At 51.0% G+C, this 17,194-nt stretch overlaps 10 protein-coding genes across 10 annotated transcripts; 6 read left to right on the top strand and 4 right to left on the bottom strand.

Annotated features, from left to right (window-relative positions):
• Positions 1-978: 978 nt before the first annotated feature.
• BDZ99DRAFT_527521 (SGNH hydrolase) lies at positions 979-2,060 on the top strand (the record flags this gene model as incomplete). Its single annotated transcript, XM_033726272.1, has 5 exons — positions 979-1,030; positions 1,095-1,295; positions 1,366-1,533; positions 1,584-1,793; positions 1,855-2,060. The coding sequence occupies 5 exons, from the start codon at positions 979-981 to the stop codon at positions 2,058-2,060; spliced, it is 837 nt and encodes a 278-aa protein (XP_033569460.1).
• On the bottom strand, positions 2,015-4,355 carry BDZ99DRAFT_205603 (uncharacterized protein). Its single transcript, XM_033713287.1, has 3 exons — positions 4,250-4,355; positions 2,334-4,200; positions 2,015-2,174 (listed from the first exon to the last, which is right to left on the bottom strand). Exons 1-2 carry the CDS (start codon positions 4,335-4,337, stop codon positions 2,402-2,404), a joined length of 1,887 nt encoding a protein of 628 aa, XP_033569459.1. The 5' UTR covers positions 4,338-4,355; the 3' UTR covers positions 2,015-2,174; positions 2,334-2,401.
• Positions 4,356-4,466: 111 nt separating this feature from the next.
• BDZ99DRAFT_204502 (proteasome subunit alpha type-4) lies at positions 4,467-5,606 on the top strand. The gene is made up of 4 exons (XM_033713284.1): positions 4,467-4,612; positions 4,667-4,851; positions 4,903-5,321; positions 5,375-5,606. The coding sequence occupies exons 1-4, from the start codon at positions 4,589-4,591 to the stop codon at positions 5,506-5,508; spliced, it is 762 nt and encodes a 253-aa protein (XP_033569458.1). The 5' UTR covers positions 4,467-4,588; the 3' UTR covers positions 5,509-5,606.
• Positions 5,607-7,244, top strand: BDZ99DRAFT_204503 (uncharacterized protein). Its single transcript, XM_033713285.1, has one exon. The coding sequence runs from the start codon at positions 5,705-5,707 to the stop codon at positions 6,839-6,841; it is 1,137 nt and encodes a 378-aa protein (XP_033569457.1). The 5' UTR covers positions 5,607-5,704; the 3' UTR covers positions 6,842-7,244.
• A 505-nt stretch (positions 7,245-7,749) lies between these two features.
• On the top strand, positions 7,750-8,964 carry BDZ99DRAFT_576859 (uncharacterized protein; the record flags this gene model as incomplete). The annotated part of the gene is made up of 3 exons (XM_033728619.1): positions 7,750-7,778; positions 7,829-8,294; positions 8,345-8,964. Exons 1-3 carry the CDS (start codon positions 7,773-7,775, stop codon positions 8,962-8,964), a joined length of 1,092 nt encoding a protein of 363 aa, XP_033569456.1. The 5' UTR covers positions 7,750-7,772.
• Positions 8,965-11,269: 2,305 nt separating this feature from the next.
• Positions 11,270-12,402, top strand: BDZ99DRAFT_551335 (uncharacterized protein; the record flags this gene model as incomplete). Its single annotated transcript, XM_033727020.1, has 4 exons — positions 11,270-11,323; positions 11,476-11,506; positions 11,550-11,618; positions 11,672-12,402. The coding sequence occupies 4 exons, from the start codon at positions 11,270-11,272 to the stop codon at positions 12,049-12,051; spliced, it is 534 nt and encodes a 177-aa protein (XP_033569455.1). The 3' UTR covers positions 12,052-12,402.
• BDZ99DRAFT_576857 (uncharacterized protein) lies at positions 12,312-13,027 on the top strand (the record flags this gene model as incomplete). Its single annotated transcript, XM_033728618.1, has 3 exons — positions 12,312-12,336; positions 12,384-12,637; positions 12,703-13,027. The coding sequence occupies 3 exons, from the start codon at positions 12,312-12,314 to the stop codon at positions 12,796-12,798; spliced, it is 375 nt and encodes a 124-aa protein (XP_033569454.1). The 3' UTR covers positions 12,799-13,027.
• On the bottom strand, positions 12,863-14,088 carry BDZ99DRAFT_204513 (uncharacterized protein). Its single transcript, XM_033713286.1, has 3 exons — positions 13,237-14,088; positions 13,007-13,186; positions 12,863-12,956 (listed from the first exon to the last, which is right to left on the bottom strand). The coding sequence occupies exons 1-2, from the start codon at positions 13,970-13,972 to the stop codon at positions 13,080-13,082; spliced, it is 843 nt and encodes a 280-aa protein (XP_033569453.1). The 5' UTR covers positions 13,973-14,088; the 3' UTR covers positions 12,863-12,956; positions 13,007-13,079.
• On the bottom strand, positions 14,089-15,317 carry BDZ99DRAFT_551327 (uncharacterized protein; the record flags this gene model as incomplete). Its single annotated transcript, XM_033727019.1, has 2 exons — positions 14,089-14,665; positions 14,884-15,317. 2 exons carry the CDS (start codon positions 15,315-15,317, stop codon positions 14,206-14,208), a joined length of 894 nt encoding a protein of 297 aa, XP_033569452.1. The 3' UTR covers positions 14,089-14,205.
• Positions 15,318-15,502: 185 nt separating this feature from the next.
• Positions 15,503-16,842, bottom strand: BDZ99DRAFT_468935 (uncharacterized protein). Its single transcript, XM_033721378.1, has one exon. It carries the CDS (start codon positions 16,563-16,565, stop codon positions 15,690-15,692), a length of 876 nt encoding a protein of 291 aa, XP_033569451.1. The 5' UTR covers positions 16,566-16,842; the 3' UTR covers positions 15,503-15,689.
• Between the last annotated feature and the right edge of the window lie 352 nt (positions 16,843-17,194).

The raw sequence follows: 17,194 nt of genomic DNA, 5'->3' as shown, positions 1-17,194 counted from the left end.
CTCATAGCTATATGGGCATTTCCTGAACTTGTCAAACAGCGAGAATTCCGGACCTGTGTGCTTTGTCGAGTCATAAGTAACTAATTGCAGTAAAAAAAAGACGGAAGGCATGGATGCTCGTTGGAGTTCCGCCCACCTCAGCGTCGTCTCACCAGCTCTGCCACTGCATCTCCTCACCCCTCTTCTTTCACCAACACCAACTCTAGCGCATCACGAAAACAATAACCGTTCTGTACATACTGTCGCACTTCACTCTGTACCACCACTGTTGCTGAAACCTCTCCAATCCATACATCCACAACTATCTCTCAGGATTCCCCGCACACAGTGCGTGCTGGCAATCAACGATCTACCAGGTAGATTATAGTATTGAGACCACGAGCGGCTATTCTGTGCTGTCGCCGGCGATGTCGCACTCCGCCTTGCAGCCCAGAAGAGGTGTCAGCGAGAGGCCTCATGATCCCCTGTGTTCACAACGGCGATACCCACTAACATGGCCGTGTTACTGATCCGCTATCTCCCGCTCGAAATTCGAGATTCCACGTGGCTAATAAGCCAATGCCCGATATACGCATACGAAGCGCTATACGCCTAGCCTGCGCCTGCAGGATGGATTCGATACTGCTGTCCGAACGTAGACATGACAGGGCCGGGCCTGCAACCCGAAAGCGGGCAAGTCAGGGCGTGTGCGGGCAGTGAACGTTAGGATGTAGAATATAAAATAAGACGTGAGTATGAGGTATTTAATGTAACTCTACTGTCATGTCGTCCAACGTACATACGGAGTACGCGTCTTTTCTCTTATCTTTAAGTTCTTGGGGTCTCGCTGCGCGTGTTTGCATTCCTCGCCATCAGAGACTGATTTGGGATCTGGATCGTGAACTCCGACCTCGGTGGCTCCTGTCTTATCTTTCAAAGGCGACCGGCGAGGAGTCGTACATATAGCTACGCGGTTCGTGCTGAAATAGGAACGTGAAGATGATTTGGGGAGCGAGCAGCTTGTTGGTGTGCTTCATTCCGCTTTTATCCGGTAAGTTGACTTAACACGTGCTGAGAGCCGCATTCCAACTCGACTTTCTCTGACAAACGCCCAGTCTCTGCGATACCAGTAAACACCGAAGCAGACAATGCTCTTGCGATCACACGGTCTGCACAAGCAGCCAAGGCACCAGCTCTCCGCATCCATGCTATCGGAGCCTCGATCGTGTATGGCCAAGGCTCGGCGTATGGAAATGGGTTTCGGCGAGCGATGAGGAGCGCGTTAGTGGCAGAGGGGAGGCAGGTGAATATGATTGGTGCGTAGATTCCCCAATTCTGCTTCTATGCTCTTTGACTATCAGTACGAGAACTGACGACGCGCTCCAGGTAGCAAAAAATGCGGCCAAATGGGCGACAACGAATGCGACGGCTTCCCCGGTCTAAGGATTAGCCAGGTCCAGAACCAGACGGGGCTGAAAACAGCATTGAAGCAGAAGCCAAATGTAGTCCTTGTGCTTGCAGGGACAAATGACGCGCTGCAGGGCCATGATCCGAGTACGTGGTCTTTATTTGGTTGACAAAAATTGAGATTGACAATCATACAGACGCTATGGCAAATGACATGTACAACTTCATCAGTTACATCCTCAGCATCGCGACTAACGCCGTCGTCGTTGTCTCCACGCTTCCGCCAAACGGTAACAAGAAAGCGGAAGCTGTGATCAAGGGGTATAACACGCTTCTTGCGGATGTTGTTGAGATACTGCGAGGTGACCTGAAGAAGCCTGTTTTCATGGTTGATAATCATAGCTCTTGTAAGTGAAACCACCTACCACATGTCTTTTATTTTGGAAAGTTAAAGCTGATGCAATTTAGGGTGGAGTATGGCCGACATGCAATCTGATGGCACCCACCCCAACGACAATGGCTACGTGAAGATGGCGCGCGTTTTCTACGATGGGATTCACACCGTTGCACCCTGGACCACGACGCCGGCGCAGTCGAGTTTACCGGCGATGGGGCCGAGTGATCCGAAGAGTATTGGGCCGGCGCCTGTGTTGCCGCAGCAGCCAAAGGCATGATGAGAAATGGGGTTTTTCTAAACGGCCGATTCTGATTTCGTGATTCTATGAGCGTCTTGGGTTTGAATGTCGTTTGAGCGAAGCGTTGGCGGGAATGGGTCACCGATTTAGAATCTAATACATTAATGTTAACAAATTCAAGTCATGATTCTTCATGACAAACATAGGTTCGATTGGGCAGGTCAATCAAAATGTGATCTTTGAGGTACTGGATATGGGTTGGGTCGCTATGACTGATGCTATGACTGATGCTAATTTGGGGCTGGTACATACATAGTGAACTAATGGCAGACACAAGTTGCCATGGGTAACACACCCAACTCGACGTGCCCTGATCAGTCTCATTCTTCAGCAAGATACCCCTTGAGGCCATCTTTGTTGACTCTCATCGCACGTTCCAGCTCCATTTCTTCCTCCCGGAGTCTGCCCCTCCCAAACTCTAGATCCCGTCGCTGCTTGTGCTTCTCTGCTTGCACCCTCTTCTCGCGCTCAGCGAGAGCCTTCTCTCGCCGTTCTCGCTCAGCCCTCTTCTTCTCCAGCTCTGCGTCATCCTCTGCAGAGGCTGTTGCACCTTCAGGGACAGCTGGGAGGGTACCGATGTAGGTTTCTAAGAGCGAATCTCGTGTGGATGGAGATAGCGAGATAAATCGAATGTCACCTAGCAGAGTAGGAGGAAGCGCATCCAAGGAAGTTGACTGATTGAGAACTGACAGTGGCTGTGCCTTCAACAGAGCCGTGAGGTCTGACTTCAGAGTTGCTTGAGGTAGTTTAAGACGATTGATATGCTCGCGATACCACCTTTCCCGGTCTTTGTCCGAGACCTTCATATCCTTCATCTCAGGTTCTTTCTTGTACTTCCGTCTGAACTCCGGCCAAAATAGTTTCGGAGTCGCGTTCTTCTGCAGAAAAGCCATGTATGGGATTTTGGGATCATTCTTCTCTTGCTTCTCGCGTAGCTCTCTTAACTCCTGGACCTTGTCTCTGGACCATTCGCTCCAGCATTCTTTCCGCGCCTTCATGTTCGTGAGAGCCGTGTAGCGGTCGTCGTCGATAATTTTCCCTTCTTCGATAAGCTTCTCCCACGTATGATAGGGACTTATATGGAAGTCGTCCAATAAATCCCGGAACAGCGCTTTTGAATCCTCTTCTGTCAAAGGGAGGCCTTCTGCGCCTTCCTCCCAGTCCCCATCTTCACCGTCTCCGTATTCGCCTGGATCGAGTCCGTAGTCTTGGCCCATCGCAGCAAGCTGGTACGCTATGTCATCTTCATTGAATTCGACAGGTTGGTCCTCAGCCGGTTCCTCAGTCCGTTGCCGTTTCGATGGGTTGTCCTCCTCTTCGTCGTCCGTTACCTCTACCTCCTCGTACTCGCTAGAATCCCCGTTTTCATCCTGGGCTCGCTCTTCTGACGCGCCAGGCCTAGGCTCCGCTCCCTGGGCCGTCTCCTCTTGAGCCTTATCAGCTTGGGTCTTCTCCACTTGTACAGGTACTTCCGTCTCATCTCCGTTGGGTTCCCCGCATTCTTTCCGCTGCTTCTTCTCGCGTTCTATCTTGTCCAGCTCCACGACCCCTTTCCTGACCTCCTCTGGGTATTTCCAGAAGCTTTCGTTTGTTTCGGTGTTGTGAACGAAGCGCCGACCAAGCTTCGTCTTTACTAGGACCCATGGCGCGCAGCCAGGGATGTCTTTTCGATGCTTTGGGCGATCTTTCGCCCGTCTCTCTGCATCTCGTCGGTCGAAATTATGGCCACCGCGGTGATTGCCACGGTGCTGTCCACCTGGGAAGCCCTGATACTGCTGACCGAAGTTGCCCTGTGAACCGAAATTTCCCTGAGGGCCAAAATTTCCTTGCGGTACCAAGTTGCCTTGCTGTCCAAAGTTTCCTTGCGGTCCGAAGTTTCCCTGCGAACCAAAGCTTCCAGGCTGTCCAAAGTTCCCCGGTGGTCCAAAGCCCCCTTGCGATCTAAAGTTTCCCTGCTGGCCAAAGTTTCCGCCGAACGGACCTGGAAATGCGTTCGGGATCTGAGCGTTTTGGGAGGACGGTGTAACTGGTGGCGGCGGCGGGCTGGGTGCTTGAGATTGAAAGACGGGTCGCGTATATGTGGATTGCTTCGTGGCCATGTTGTAGTAGTAGGGGTGCCCTAGATCGCGATTAGATAGAGGTTTGAGCTGCTTCTGAGCGTGCCATACCAGTGGGCGCCTTATGCTGAGTCCATCCCGGAGGAAGGGGAGCAACGCCAGGTGGAGGTTTGGGAGGGAGATTTGCGGAGGAGAGCATCCTGAGGTCACAGCGATGGTAGGAGTGAAGTGGAAGTAGAAATGAAACCCTGATGATGCTCGAGGTCACGAAAACAAGTGCCAAGGCCGGGGGTTCTGGCGCCGTCGCCGAGACGCGCATCGAGCTTGTGCCTGGAGCTCAACTCCATCACACTGCTGCGTGAACCTCAATCCCTCCCTCTCCACGATTTCGATCCAGCCTTGAGGCACATTCTCTGATTTTCTCATCCTCAGTAGCTGCCAGACTTCAACATGTCGAGAAGATACGATTCACGGGTAAGCCATACGCTGCAGCCCTGCCGCAATCAATACCAGCTCACACCCACCTAGACTACCATCTTCTCGCCAGAGGGGCGTCTCTACCAGGTCGAGTATGCATTGGAGGCTATATCACACGCTGGTACTGCGCTGGGTATTCTCGCACAAGATGGCATCGTCCTCGCCGCCGAGAGGAAAGTGACGAGCAAGCTGCTGGAGCAAGATACATCAGCAGAGAAGCTCTATATTCTCAACGAGTAAGACGACTCATACGTTCGTCCCTCGTACTTCAAGCTAACGGAGCCTAGCAACATGATCTGCGCTGTAGCAGGTATGACAGCTGATGCGAACATCCTCATCAACTACGCCCGCCAAGCCGCCCAACGCTACCTCCTCACCTACAACGAAGACATCCCCTGCGAACAGCTCGTACGTCGCCTATGCGATCTCAAGCAAGGCTACACTCAGCACGGCGGTCTCCGGCCCTTTGGTGTCTCCTTCATCTACGCTGGTTGGGACCCGCAGCGCCAGTTCCAGCTCTACCAAAGCAATCCTAGCGGCAATTATGGTGGATGGAAGGCAACGAGTGTAGGCGCCAACAACGCCAGCGCGCAGAGTCTGTTGAAGCAGGACTATAAGGAAGAATACGACTTGAAGGAGGCATGTGGCTTGGCGGTCAAGGTGCTAAGTAAGACGATGGATTCCACGAAGCTGAGCAGCGAGAAGAGTGAGTTCACCTCAATATCGACTTATACTCGAGTGAATCTAACAGCGCAATAGTTGAGTTTGCGACAGTAGGCAGGACTAAGAATGGCAAGATCTACCACCATCTCTGGGGAGCGGATGAGATCGATGCCCTGCTCAAGGAGCACGGCTTGGCGAAGGCGGAGGACACCGAGATGTCAGAAACGTAAATTGAGAAACACAAGTTGATGGAGTCTACAGGAATGCATAGGGGTGCTTCGGTATCTCACTTGATAGAGTTTGGTCTGTAATATACCATTCAGGTGAGCTAGAAATTGCCTCAATCTCAATGCGGATATTTCTTGTTGATTTCGCCCTCTAACCTGTGATCTACTTATCCTTCCGTCTTTCTTCTCACTTCTCAACATGCTCTTTCTCGACTTGTGGCCCGGCAAGAGGAGGTACATGGCAGGTGCAGTTGACTGCAACTTTGTAGCCTTCACACGACGCTTGGAAGCACAACCTATCCTCGAACGCCCTGGTTCTAATCCCCGTGCCTCTGTCCTTCATAAATTACTCCTATCCGGACATACTTCTTCCAAACATTGTGGCGTATCGATGGAGTCTCCCAAGGCCGTTCCGGATCGGCGTTCTTCTATCAGCCCAGACTTCTTCCAGCCTTCTCCCGAGCTAAGAGATCTCATCGAGCAGAATTCCGAGTCACCGTTTCCATTTCCACCTCCTTCCCGTCGCACATCCATTTGGCTAGGTGGAAACGAAGATGCTGAGAAGCGTCGAGATCAGCTGCGCGCTTTGGATATGGCCCGACTGAAACGCCACTCGATAGTCAGTACCAATGACGCAGCGCCTGCCGCGAGCGACAGACGCTGGAGTCTTGCACCATCGAACCCATACAAAGAATCCTCCATTAAAGCTCTACAAAGGGTGGCGACTTCCAACAAATCGGCGGAGTCACATATACCTAGCCACATGATCCGACGGGTATCCATGGCCCGGAACGAAGTCGCGTCTCAGCCATTAGTCGAGCGGATGAGGTCGGATTTGGCTCAACGTCGCCTGTCCTCGCAGCCTATTGTCGAGGGTCATCACCTTTCACCTGTTCAGTCTTCATCACCTGCAGAGCTCCCTATGCCTCAAAATTTCTTCCCTGGAAATACCGATTCCATCTTCGAGGCGTCGTCTCGAAGACATTTTAGCGTGAGCATGTCGCCAACCAGCAGCCGATCACCAGGATCTAACCCTTCGTCTCCGTCGCGCCTCCGATCAGTCTGGCCTTTTCAGCCGCCGTCTCCAAAGTCGCCTGCACGATCGCGTTCCGATAACCCTTTCTCTTGGTCCCAAACCAGCTCATTAGATGTGCTCAAAGGAGAGCGAGACCAAGTCTACGAATATCACAATCGAGATTCGCGATTTCCTAGTGTGCTCCTTTGCCAAAAATGTTTCAGCAAACATAGGACCTTCAATCGGATGTATGAAGGGTTGTGTGAGGTCTGTGGCGGGGAGAAAGCTCTAGATCGACACTACTGGGAGAGTAAAGGTTAGGTGTCTTGGTACAGTTATGTTGGTAGATCGGTACCTAGACCGGTTTATTACCTGGACGCTGGATTGCATTGATTCGTTGGTCCAAAATCCTATCTTCGTCTCTTCGCTCATTCTTATTATTCTTCTCCGCTCCCTTGTCAGCCGATAGCACCTATTTTTGATACATCCAGTCCTCAATCATCCTTTGTCTGTGTGCTTTCTTGCTAATGTAACGAATGCTTCATCGTAGTTTCAGAAACTTGCACGGGATGGATGTTGATCACTTACAGGGTACCAAGCCTCGCTAGGCCATCTCGTGTGGCGGATCATGTAAGCTCGTTCGCGGATGGTCATTGGCTCTTGCGCCATTCAGCTAGTTGAACCTACCTAGCTACACATTTATCATCTTCAAAGGACAACATCTGACGCGTGCTCCTTAGGGTTACGGATGCCCTTGGCTGCTGATCAATAGAATACTTGATTTGGTTTTTGGAAACTAGATGAGACGTGAAGGCCGTTTCGAATTTCATCAACCGCTCCTAAGCACCTAATAGAGATGAGTTGACCTTTGAATCCTATTACGTAGTCTCGTCTCGAACGATTATCCCCCACTTTAAGCCAAGTGCCCAGCCATGCAGAATTATAACGGTAATCTGTATGAGGATGTGGCTGCAGCAAGGCTGTATGAGCGGTGTTTCTATTGGCGCATATCTTGCATTCGAATACCAAACAAGACGACGGCAGTAAGGCTGTGTTAACGCAATGCCTATTGGTGCTATACAAATGGCGCAGAGCTAGGTAAGGTGACAGGCGCCACATGCCCATATACTTTACGGTCGTCTGCTCGCTGTTTTGCTCGGAATGCCTTTTCGTTGAAAAGCTTCTATTTTCATGAGATTGCATATTGATTTGGCATCGCGGCAGATGAACGTTGGTTCACTCATCCTCAACGATGGATGTAAGTAAAAGTCCGTGGATCTGAACTCAGTCACTGACTTCCACCTTCAGAGCCAAAGAGACACGGAGTACATCGCATACAAGCAGGTTCCCCTGGATGCCCGTCGCATCGAGCCTGACCCCAAGCCTCTATCGCCTACCGTCCGAGCATTAGCATCCGAGCATTCTACTGAGATCAATGAGAAGCCCAAAGTTGCTCTCGTAAAAAGCGTTTGGATAGCACTATGGCGGTGTGGCATACACCTCCTCGCGATAGCCGTGACAATGTGCCTAGTCGCACTCTACGCGCGAAAGATCTATCCGACCGACTACGGCGGAAGGAATCAAGCAATAATCCTGAATGGCTTTCAATTTGTTGCAAAGGCTCACGAGCTGATTCTCCTCGCATCTTTATCCAACATCGTCCTGGATGAGATCCGCAGACGTCTCAGCAGAACGAGAGGCGTCCCTTTCAGTCTCCTCACCTCTGGATATCAGCTCACAAAGCTCAATTACTTGCTCAGCAACGAGTTTCGGAGTACCTTACCAGTACGGCCACTCCTCGTTGTGTCGGGTATCTGCTTGCAGCGATCGCGAATCCGGTCTCTGCGATTGTTGCGCTTCCGAAGCTGATTTACTGGCCTGTCGTGGACCCGTTCAACGGCAGTGACGACCTCCTGTATCTGGCCGCAACTTCTGAGCAAATTTGGCCTTCGAAGGTGGACGCGAGTTTGCTACCATCTGACCGGTGTCTTCGGCGCGGAGCAAAATCTCGCCGCCTATGCCCCACAACTAACATCGACGTTATTAAAGGGTGGCAGGAGGGCTACGTGCGAGGCCAAATGTGGCCAAGTCTCACGATCGTGGATAATGAAAGTGGTGCAATGCGCTACCTCAGCTCCGATTTGTGGTCGCAGCAGATGCTGCCGCCGTACTCGACTGATATTTGGGACGGAGTCGATGTCGAGAACACTACTTACGCTTCTGAAATGAGCTGGTTTGGGTGGGCTTCTGGCACGTCGGTTACCCACCTGCTTGCTACTGACCTGGCGAACTTTTGGAGACATGCGTGGAAGTCGTCGTATCCGAAGTTGAGGGCAGAAGATGGGGACCCGACGCCGTTGCGGCTCGACATTACCGTGAGGACGGCGGATGCAAAGAGGCCAGAGACTTTCGCGAACATCCTGAAACCTTTCGTGAGAGTTTAATGTGCGTGGTATGACAATGATGACCCGAAAGTGGCGTTCCCTTTTGGACACCTTGGGATTGAAAGCGATGAGCTCTGGCATGTTCCGCAGTCGGCATTAGATGTAGGGAAAAACTTCACCGGCAATCAGACTCAGTTCTCCTAAGTACCAATAGACGAACATACCACATTTAGCAAAAGAGGAAATGCTTCCCTGGGCGGCATCTTCTTCGTCCCAGTAGACATATTCGACCGCACGGACCCAAAGAACCCCAAATACCTCAACTCAAGCTACAGCATCATCTCATGCGCCATAACGGCCTACTGGCTTCCTGGAATAATGTGGCTGGAAACCCGCAAAGACCTCTTCATCCACCAAGCCTGGGACAAACCCGCTGACGCAGCCGCTATACTGAACGCCGCTGTCCCCTTCCCCACAGCCTCTTGTCGCATTGAGATGGGGACAGACTGGGCGGACGCCCTCAACGTACCCACAGACGGCACTGATAACACCCTCATGGGCGACCTCGCGGACATCTTCCTCGTCGCCTCCGACTTCAACAGCCGCGTCATGGCGCCCCGGGGTGGCTACAAACGGCTACCTACACGCATGGTAGCGACGTCGATGAGCAAGTTTCTGAGCGACGCACCGACCTTAATCGGCCGCGGCACCGGTATATATATATCGTCCATGCTGGGCCGGGAGTCAAGGAGGAGTTCACGACCGACATCACGTTCCGCAGCAGGCACAAGCACCCGCCGCGCCAGTTAGAGGCCGAGTCGCTGAAAAACAGCTGGATGCGTTTGCAGGTGCGGGTCCGTCGCTTTGGGTACGCTTGGAACCTTGAGACTAGGACGCCAACGCTGTGGTTTGCGTTTGTGGTGCTGGGGATCCAGTTTGTGCTTGCGGTGGGTAAGGTGGCTGTTACGCTTTGGCAGTGGTTGGTTTAGAAGGCGTGGGCGGGCATCAGTGATCTTGTTACGCTGGCTGTGAATTCGAGGCCGTCGGAGTTGCTGACGAATACGGCGGTGGGGATGGAGCATAAGCGGACGTGGCAGCGGATAGTTGTGGTGAGGGAGACGGGAGCGAGGCATCTAGAGTTGGTCTTTGGGGATCGGGGGGTTGGAGAGAGGGGAGAAGTGAGGCATGGAGGTCTTTATGAATGAATCAAAGGTATAGTGAGCCCGAGAGGTGTTCTCTACATAAAAAAGGACCTGACCCGATGTTAGTCGCGAGCAACACGGTACCATAGACTTCCAGGAAGTGTCGTATGCGCCGCAATTATGCATATGGGCGCAGAAGCTGATAGGATACATATATTCTTAACAAGTTGCCATACTCCTCTCATGCTCACTCTAACCAGACGACGCAATATCAGAAAATTCCGTCGCTAATGATACGCTCATACGCTCATACACTCGGCCCGTTACGGCCGATACTTGAAACTCTACCTTTGTAAGACTGGCTTCGGAAGCTTCGCAGCACTATAGGGTGCGTTTCGCAAACGAGTAAGCACCAACATAAGCATTCTATTCACTATCAAGAAGAGATGTGTAGTGCTGATATGGAATCCTTGGTACTATGAATTCCTGCTTGTGCTCCCATAAATTTGAGGATGTATTCCTGCGTTCGTTGACTTTGGATCTTATTCTCTTATAATTTCGTACCTTTGTTCTGAAGTTGTACTCGTAATCATGGAGGCACTTTCAAGTTTCGTCTAGAGAGGCGGGCTACTGTTATACACCTCCGTCGCCGTCATAGCACTTACTTGGGCCCTAAGTCCCATCTTCAAAAGCTCCGCAAACGCCCCATGACTCAGGTTGAAATTGATGTGAACTCTGATTTCTATGGGTGTCTAGCTCGTTGTTTATATACTAGGGGAAGGAGGGGGGCCAGCCCCGGGGGCATAACGTGGTATCTCTTCCTGACGCGTTACTTGATTCATGCTGTTTCCTGATACAGTACTGATACCGTGCTGCAGCACTGCTGTTGCACTACCTGTTACTTCCTCCTGTATCAGCATGCTATCCTGATACGTTACTGCATATGAGTTGCTGACCCTAGGTTGTAGTGCTGCAACCCGAGTCCATGGATCGGCCTTGAATACGGCGACGCAGAAAAACGGCGCGCCCAGTTCGCGAAAGATGCATCCAGTCTTGTCCGCGACGGATATAAAAAGGTAGAAGCTCCAGAAATCACACCAGAAGCGATCGCTTTTTTAACATATTTTTCTACCTCTACAGTTCAAAAACGCAGCCTTCAAACTTTCAACCCATCAACCCAAAGCGCCGACGTTGTTGTCGTCAGCGGCGCCGCCATCAAGCAAATGAAAACGGAGACGGACAAGGAGCATTCTAGCTCCGCGAAGGCGTTGGAGATTGTGAGTGGATGACTGTGTCGCAAGCGTGCTAGAGGCGTAAACTGACTCAGCGCTAACGTACCTACCCAGCTGTTCTCCGCGAAATACACGGGCTTTCCTAGTAGGGGATGATTTGAAGACGGTGAATTTAATAAGGACGAATTTGACGCCAGGGTTGGGTAAGAAAGAAAGCGAACTCGTGTGGTATGATATGAGAACGCGATAGCTAACTTTGTGTGGCTTGCAGCACGATTTGTACCTGTTTTGTTCGATACGGTGGACGAGGCATTGGCCGCCGATTTCCCTTCGTATAAAGGTATGTGAAGCTTTCTGAGTTTACAAATAGAATATCCTCTCATGATCTTCCAGAATGGACACCCGTAAACGTAAACCAAAAGCTCCTCCGCGTGATTGCGAAAGTATCAAATCGCATATTCGTCGGTCCCGAGCTCTGGTTGAACGAAGACTGGATTGCGATATCCATTGACTACACCCTGAAGGTCTTCGCGGGCGCTAATGCTATCGGGAAATGGCGGCCGTGGCTGCGTCCTTACGTGCAATATTTTATCAAGGAGGTTCAAAATACTAACAAGTTCAAGCAACGCGCGGAAGATTTCATGGTCCCGATTATCAAGGCAAGGAGAGAGGCCATGGCGAACGGAAAATATGATGGAGAGAGACCGGATGACTTCTTGCAGTGGTGCTTGGATCAAGAGGGAAAGACGATGAATAGGAAAGTGGAGCGCTAGGTACGTTCTCTTTTAGTATTGTTAGGTAAAGCTGCGCTGACGTGTAGCGTTAGGCCGAGATCCAACTTGCGCTCAGCTTGGGCGGCATCCACACATCTAGCATGATGCTCACGCACTCGATGTACGACCTCACCGATCGTCCAGAGCTAGTCATTCTACCGCGTGAAGAGCTCCAAGGTCTGCTGGACGCCAACAATGGGAAGTGGAACAAGACCGTGCTCAACGACGCATGAAAGCTAGATAGTTTCATGCGCGAAGTCATGCGCCTCAACCCATCTAGTGTCCGTAAGTTTCCCTCCTCGGTAGCCCGTTCGAAGGCTGATATCCCGCAGTCGGCGTTCAATGCCTAGCCCTGCACCCCTTCAACCTCTCCGACGGCACCCACATCCCCACGGGCACCATCCTACAAGCAAACCTCTACGGCATCTATCACGCCGCCATCTACCCAGACCCCGAATCCTTCGATCCACTACGCTTTTGTAAGCAGCGGAGAGCAGCGTCCGCCAGCGAGCAAACCAAGTACTTGTTTACGACGTCGAATAAGGACTCGCTTGGGTGGGGGTATGGAAAGCATGCGTGCCCGGGCGTTGGTTTGCAGAGAATGAGATTAAGCTTATCCTGGCGACGCTGGTGCTGAAGTACCATACCAAGCTCGTAGACGAGCAAGCGGGAAGGCCGGGAAATTGGCAGTTTGGGGCGCACATTATGCCGGATCCGACGAAGGAGATTTTGCTGAAGGAAATTTGACGGAGACTCTAGGGAGGTGGAGAGAACACGAATGTCTTCTTGAATACTTGATTGAATCAGGGGTGTGATCCAAAGGCTGGAGTGCCTCTTCCGTGAGCTCTTCGTAGCCGGAGCTATTCGATGAATCGGGGATAGCTCTGGGGGCGGAGTGTATCTTGCTTTAAGCTATTTTGGTAGAGTTATTTAGAACGAAAATGGAAAGACTTACCTGTTCTTGAGTTGACTTCCTTTATATCTGGCTCGAAGAGTTCTTTGATAGCTTTCTGAGACCAAGTGAAGCGTCATCTCATTCGCCTATTCTTGTGGATGTCAATCTTGGCACCAGCAAGAGGACGATGAAGATCAATCAAGGGTCTTGAAGGTACTCGCTTGGGCCCAAACTCTATACCTATTTATTCATTAGATTTGTTCAATGGCGACAAACGTAGTTTTCGGTACCTTCGATGTAGTTATTCAAGTTGAACTGGAAGGGTCGTTGGCCAAAATTAGCTACAACACTAGAGCCAGGGCCAAAGAACACCGTAGGCCGCCAACTTTCAGCGGAAAACGGACGGTACTTTGTGTGACTTGAAGCTGCTGTGAGTAGTCCAAAATGGCGTTGTTGTCGAGCTTCTGGTGTCTGCCGGCTGAAGATGCATTGGCCTCGGATTGGGTCGAGAAGACATCCAATCAAGTCTCCAGGAACCCAAGACCCAAGAGAGTCCACGAATTCAAGATGGCCCCAATTGTTTATGATAGGATTAACTTTCCCATCATCTAGCTGAACGCGTTCCAGGACCTCGACCATTGCACGAATGAGACATTCCGGATTTCGAAGGTCGATGCAATATCCTACAGCTACTTTGACGTCTTCCAGTGTTTGGCCCTGGTTATGGCATGCGCATTTATCCAAAGCACCCAGGAGCACCTCAAAGTACGACATACTATCGTTAGAGAAGAGCGGCAAGGGATTGCTCGTTTGCACTGCTCCCCACGACAAAAGAGGCGACACGTTCTCACCACATCGCCCTTCTACTTCGAGGTGTACTGGGTACATATTCAGAGCCTCGATTCCGTTCTTTTGTATGTTGACGATTCCATGCAGTGCGGTCCATGCTATTCCTTTGGGCTCAAGCAAACGGATGCGCTGAAATAGAGACGGGTCATCACTGTCAGACTCGTGATCGACGTCCATAGACTGACTCGTTATTTGCGGTGACTCCGTAGTTGAGTTTGCGGAAGCAGCTGAGCTAGGCTGAGAAGGAACATCGGGCTTGGACGACTCTTCAGAGTGCGGTATGCTAGCATACTGGGCTCTTCCATAGGCATCATCTTCAAGGCCATCCGCATTTTCTACGCGGCGGAAATGAACGCCGCAAAGAGGATTACACGGTGAGCTTCAATCTTTGACAACGGGGAAGAGTGTACTCACCAATCTATTGCTTGATCTGTTTGAGCAGATATCGATGTGTGGCATGCAGGGCATTCAATGTTGGCATTGAAGTCGTTGAAGCACATGCTCATGGACACTCGCTGCCCAGGTCTGAAACAAATATCCCACGGCCTCCTGAGGTCGATTTCCCGATTAGTGATAGTATCCTCGAGAACAAACTCAGACCTCTCGATCTTACGAGCTCCACGATCTCGAAACTTTACTTTCAAAACCGCAAGAAAAGCCTCAGTTGAGGAGATGAATTCAAGATGGAACGGAGCGAGCTGGCCACAAGCATCCAGAAAATAGACTGGTTGTTGCCGCTCGACCTGCGGTGGTATGGCTGTCTGCATTTTTAGTACCAGCTCGTAGGTTTGGAGGTTGGTCTTCAGGACTTCAGTCATTAGATCTCGAAGGTCGTCATTTTGCTCCCTTGTCGCCCCTTCAGTCGCTATTCTCGTGATCGATAGGAGCAGGTCAGTATGTGTTGAGAGTAGCGTGTTAGTAGCTTCGGGTATGTCATCTCGCTGCTTCGAGCCTGGAGTGCGATCGCTGTGGTCTGTATTGGCACAAGGTTGGCGTCCATTCAGATTTGAAGCCGCTCTATAGAAGCTTAATTAGCCATTGCTTTGGAATTCTGTTACCGTAATAAGGTAATATGAGAGATTACTCACAGCTGAGTTGTTAACAGAAGCATATTGATGGCAGACGTATGGCCTGTGATCCTCGCTCTGAACGCCGCTACCTCCTCTTTCTTATACAGTGCCCATTCCATCTTTCTTAGCGACACTCGCCATTTCGAACGCCTTACGGCCGACCCACTCTCCCCTAACGAAGGCTCAAACTTGTGTATCTTCCGTAGAAAGCCCGTGATTGTGTTCTGACATAGCGAGGCCGCCTGCTCAACAGCTACACGCTGGCGCTTGAGACTCTCGTCCAAGTCAAGCCGCTTTACCTCCGTCAAGACTCGCTTTAGGCTGCGCAGCTCTCTGATTAGGTCGCGATAATCAGTCGAAGAGCCCACTGAGTCTTTAAGAGCGCGGATTAGTTCCCGGGTGAGATTGAGAGCGCTAACGAAGTCCCCAACGGAGAATCCGAACGTCGCCATTTCTGAGTTTGCAAGGTACGAAGCTGGAAGGCCGGAGACTGAGCATCTTCACTTAAAGTCGCCGCTTGCACTGCCACTTTCCAAAGGTCTTGGTATTCACAAGATAGGTGAAGACAAGCGAAGCGGGGTCAGGCTGAAAATCCTAAGGCTGACTTTTGAAATTGACGAGGGAAGAGAGCACATGCAATTTAGTTAAGTATATTCTGCGGGACGCCCATTTGAACACCCCACCACATAGAGCAGTATGGAACTATTCGCTTTTCGGCTCCCGAGATGACCAGTTGAAGGGCACGTGATATCCGGCCTCTTCATCACTTCTCGAAAACCATATCTTCTCTAGCGACCGGCAAGTCCCATGAGAAAGATTCGCTTTTACGCGAAGGTAGAAATCTGCGGAAACGCCTTATCAACGACTCCTCCGAAATGCGGCGCATTCCTATCGCCCCCAATCGATTCCGCCAGTTCCGCCATCTCGTCAACTTTGGCCTGTCCTTCTCCTAATATGACAGCACATTTGGCGATATGTTGGAGTGCGATAAGGAAGATGTTCTTTTCATTTTCGTCGCGCGGCACAGGCAACTTCCCTACGAGTCCAGGAGGAAAAACTCGTCCAACACCTTGGGCTAGCAAGATTTCGTAGCAAGCTTGAACACGCGGGTCACCGTAGAGGGTTTCGCACGGCCCCTTCTTCTGCACCTTGTCCCAGTAGATATCGGCGATTTCGTCCGAGTCGTGGGGCTGTCCAATCGCTAGACATCCGGCGTAGACGCCCTTTGGCTTTAACGCCGTATTAAGCATCAAAGCATACTGCTTCATGGCGACCACACCAAGTGACCCGTTCGAATGACTAGGACACGAGGAGTACGCGCTTGCGCCGAGCGTAAACAGCAAGGCGCCATCCCCCTTCTTGATCATTCCGTCGAGAACAGCCCGGACAGAGGTGACGGCCCCGAGGATCTGCATATCCAGCTGCGGTTGCGCTTGCTCAACGTCCATGAAGAGAACGTCCACGAGACTGCCCATGTCTAGTAATGGACTGTACTCGAGGACATCGATGGGGCCTAGCTGCGTAACAACGCTTGCGATTGCTGCTTTCAGGCCATCACGGTCGAGAACGTCAGCAGGGACACCGACGCTCTTGATCTTGAGCCCACTGAGCTCCTTCACATAAGCGTCGAGCTTTTTCTGAGACCGAGAGATGAGGCCAATCTGGTAGCCCTCGCGTCCGAATCGTCGTGCGAGCGACATGCTTCAGGTATGTTAGTTCGCCGAAGCTAGTCAAATACAATCTGGAGACTTGACCCTATGCCTGGCCCAACGCCGACAATGAGCATTGTCTTCATTCTGAATGTTTAGAGTATTCTATGTTTTTGAAGGGGTTGATTGAGAATGACTAAAGGCAAAGCAGAAGAAAGTAGATCGACTAGAGAAGGAGAAGAAGCAAAATTGGTATAAAAAGAAACTGTTAGCTTTCTTGAACGTTTCTTTATAGCTCGCATTGTACGCCGGATGCTGTCTCGACCCGTGCGGAAATGTGACTCTCCTGTTCCGCTGTTGCTGGGCCGGCATCATTTAAAGGCCGATTGATGAGTGTTTCATCTCGAGCACATTATTTCGATAGTGTTACATGTCAATCTATATCGGCAGAGGTTGAAATGAGGCTGTTGTGATAGTAAAATGGATTGTAGAAACGCTGTGAAACGACACCAACCACATAGTTAAATTGGAGCTAATGTGATTAGTCATCTTGGCGTAACTCGAAAGTTGAAGGGCTATTTGAATACTCCTATCAGCATACCAATTAAATTAAAAGGTACTGAAGAGAGAAGGTATTTTGACTGATCGATAAGGTAGAATGTAGGAAAGCCTGAAGGAAC

The sequence above is a fragment of the Mytilinidion resinicola genome (genome assembly GCF_010093595.1).
Source record: "Mytilinidion resinicola strain CBS 304.34 unplaced genomic scaffold BDZ99scaffold_32, whole genome shotgun sequence".
NCBI lineage: Eukaryota > Fungi > Ascomycota > Dothideomycetes > Mytilinidiales > Mytilinidiaceae > Mytilinidion > Mytilinidion resinicola.
The sequence above is the reverse complement of the archived record's forward strand: the minus strand, read 5'-3'. Positions and strand labels throughout refer to the sequence as shown.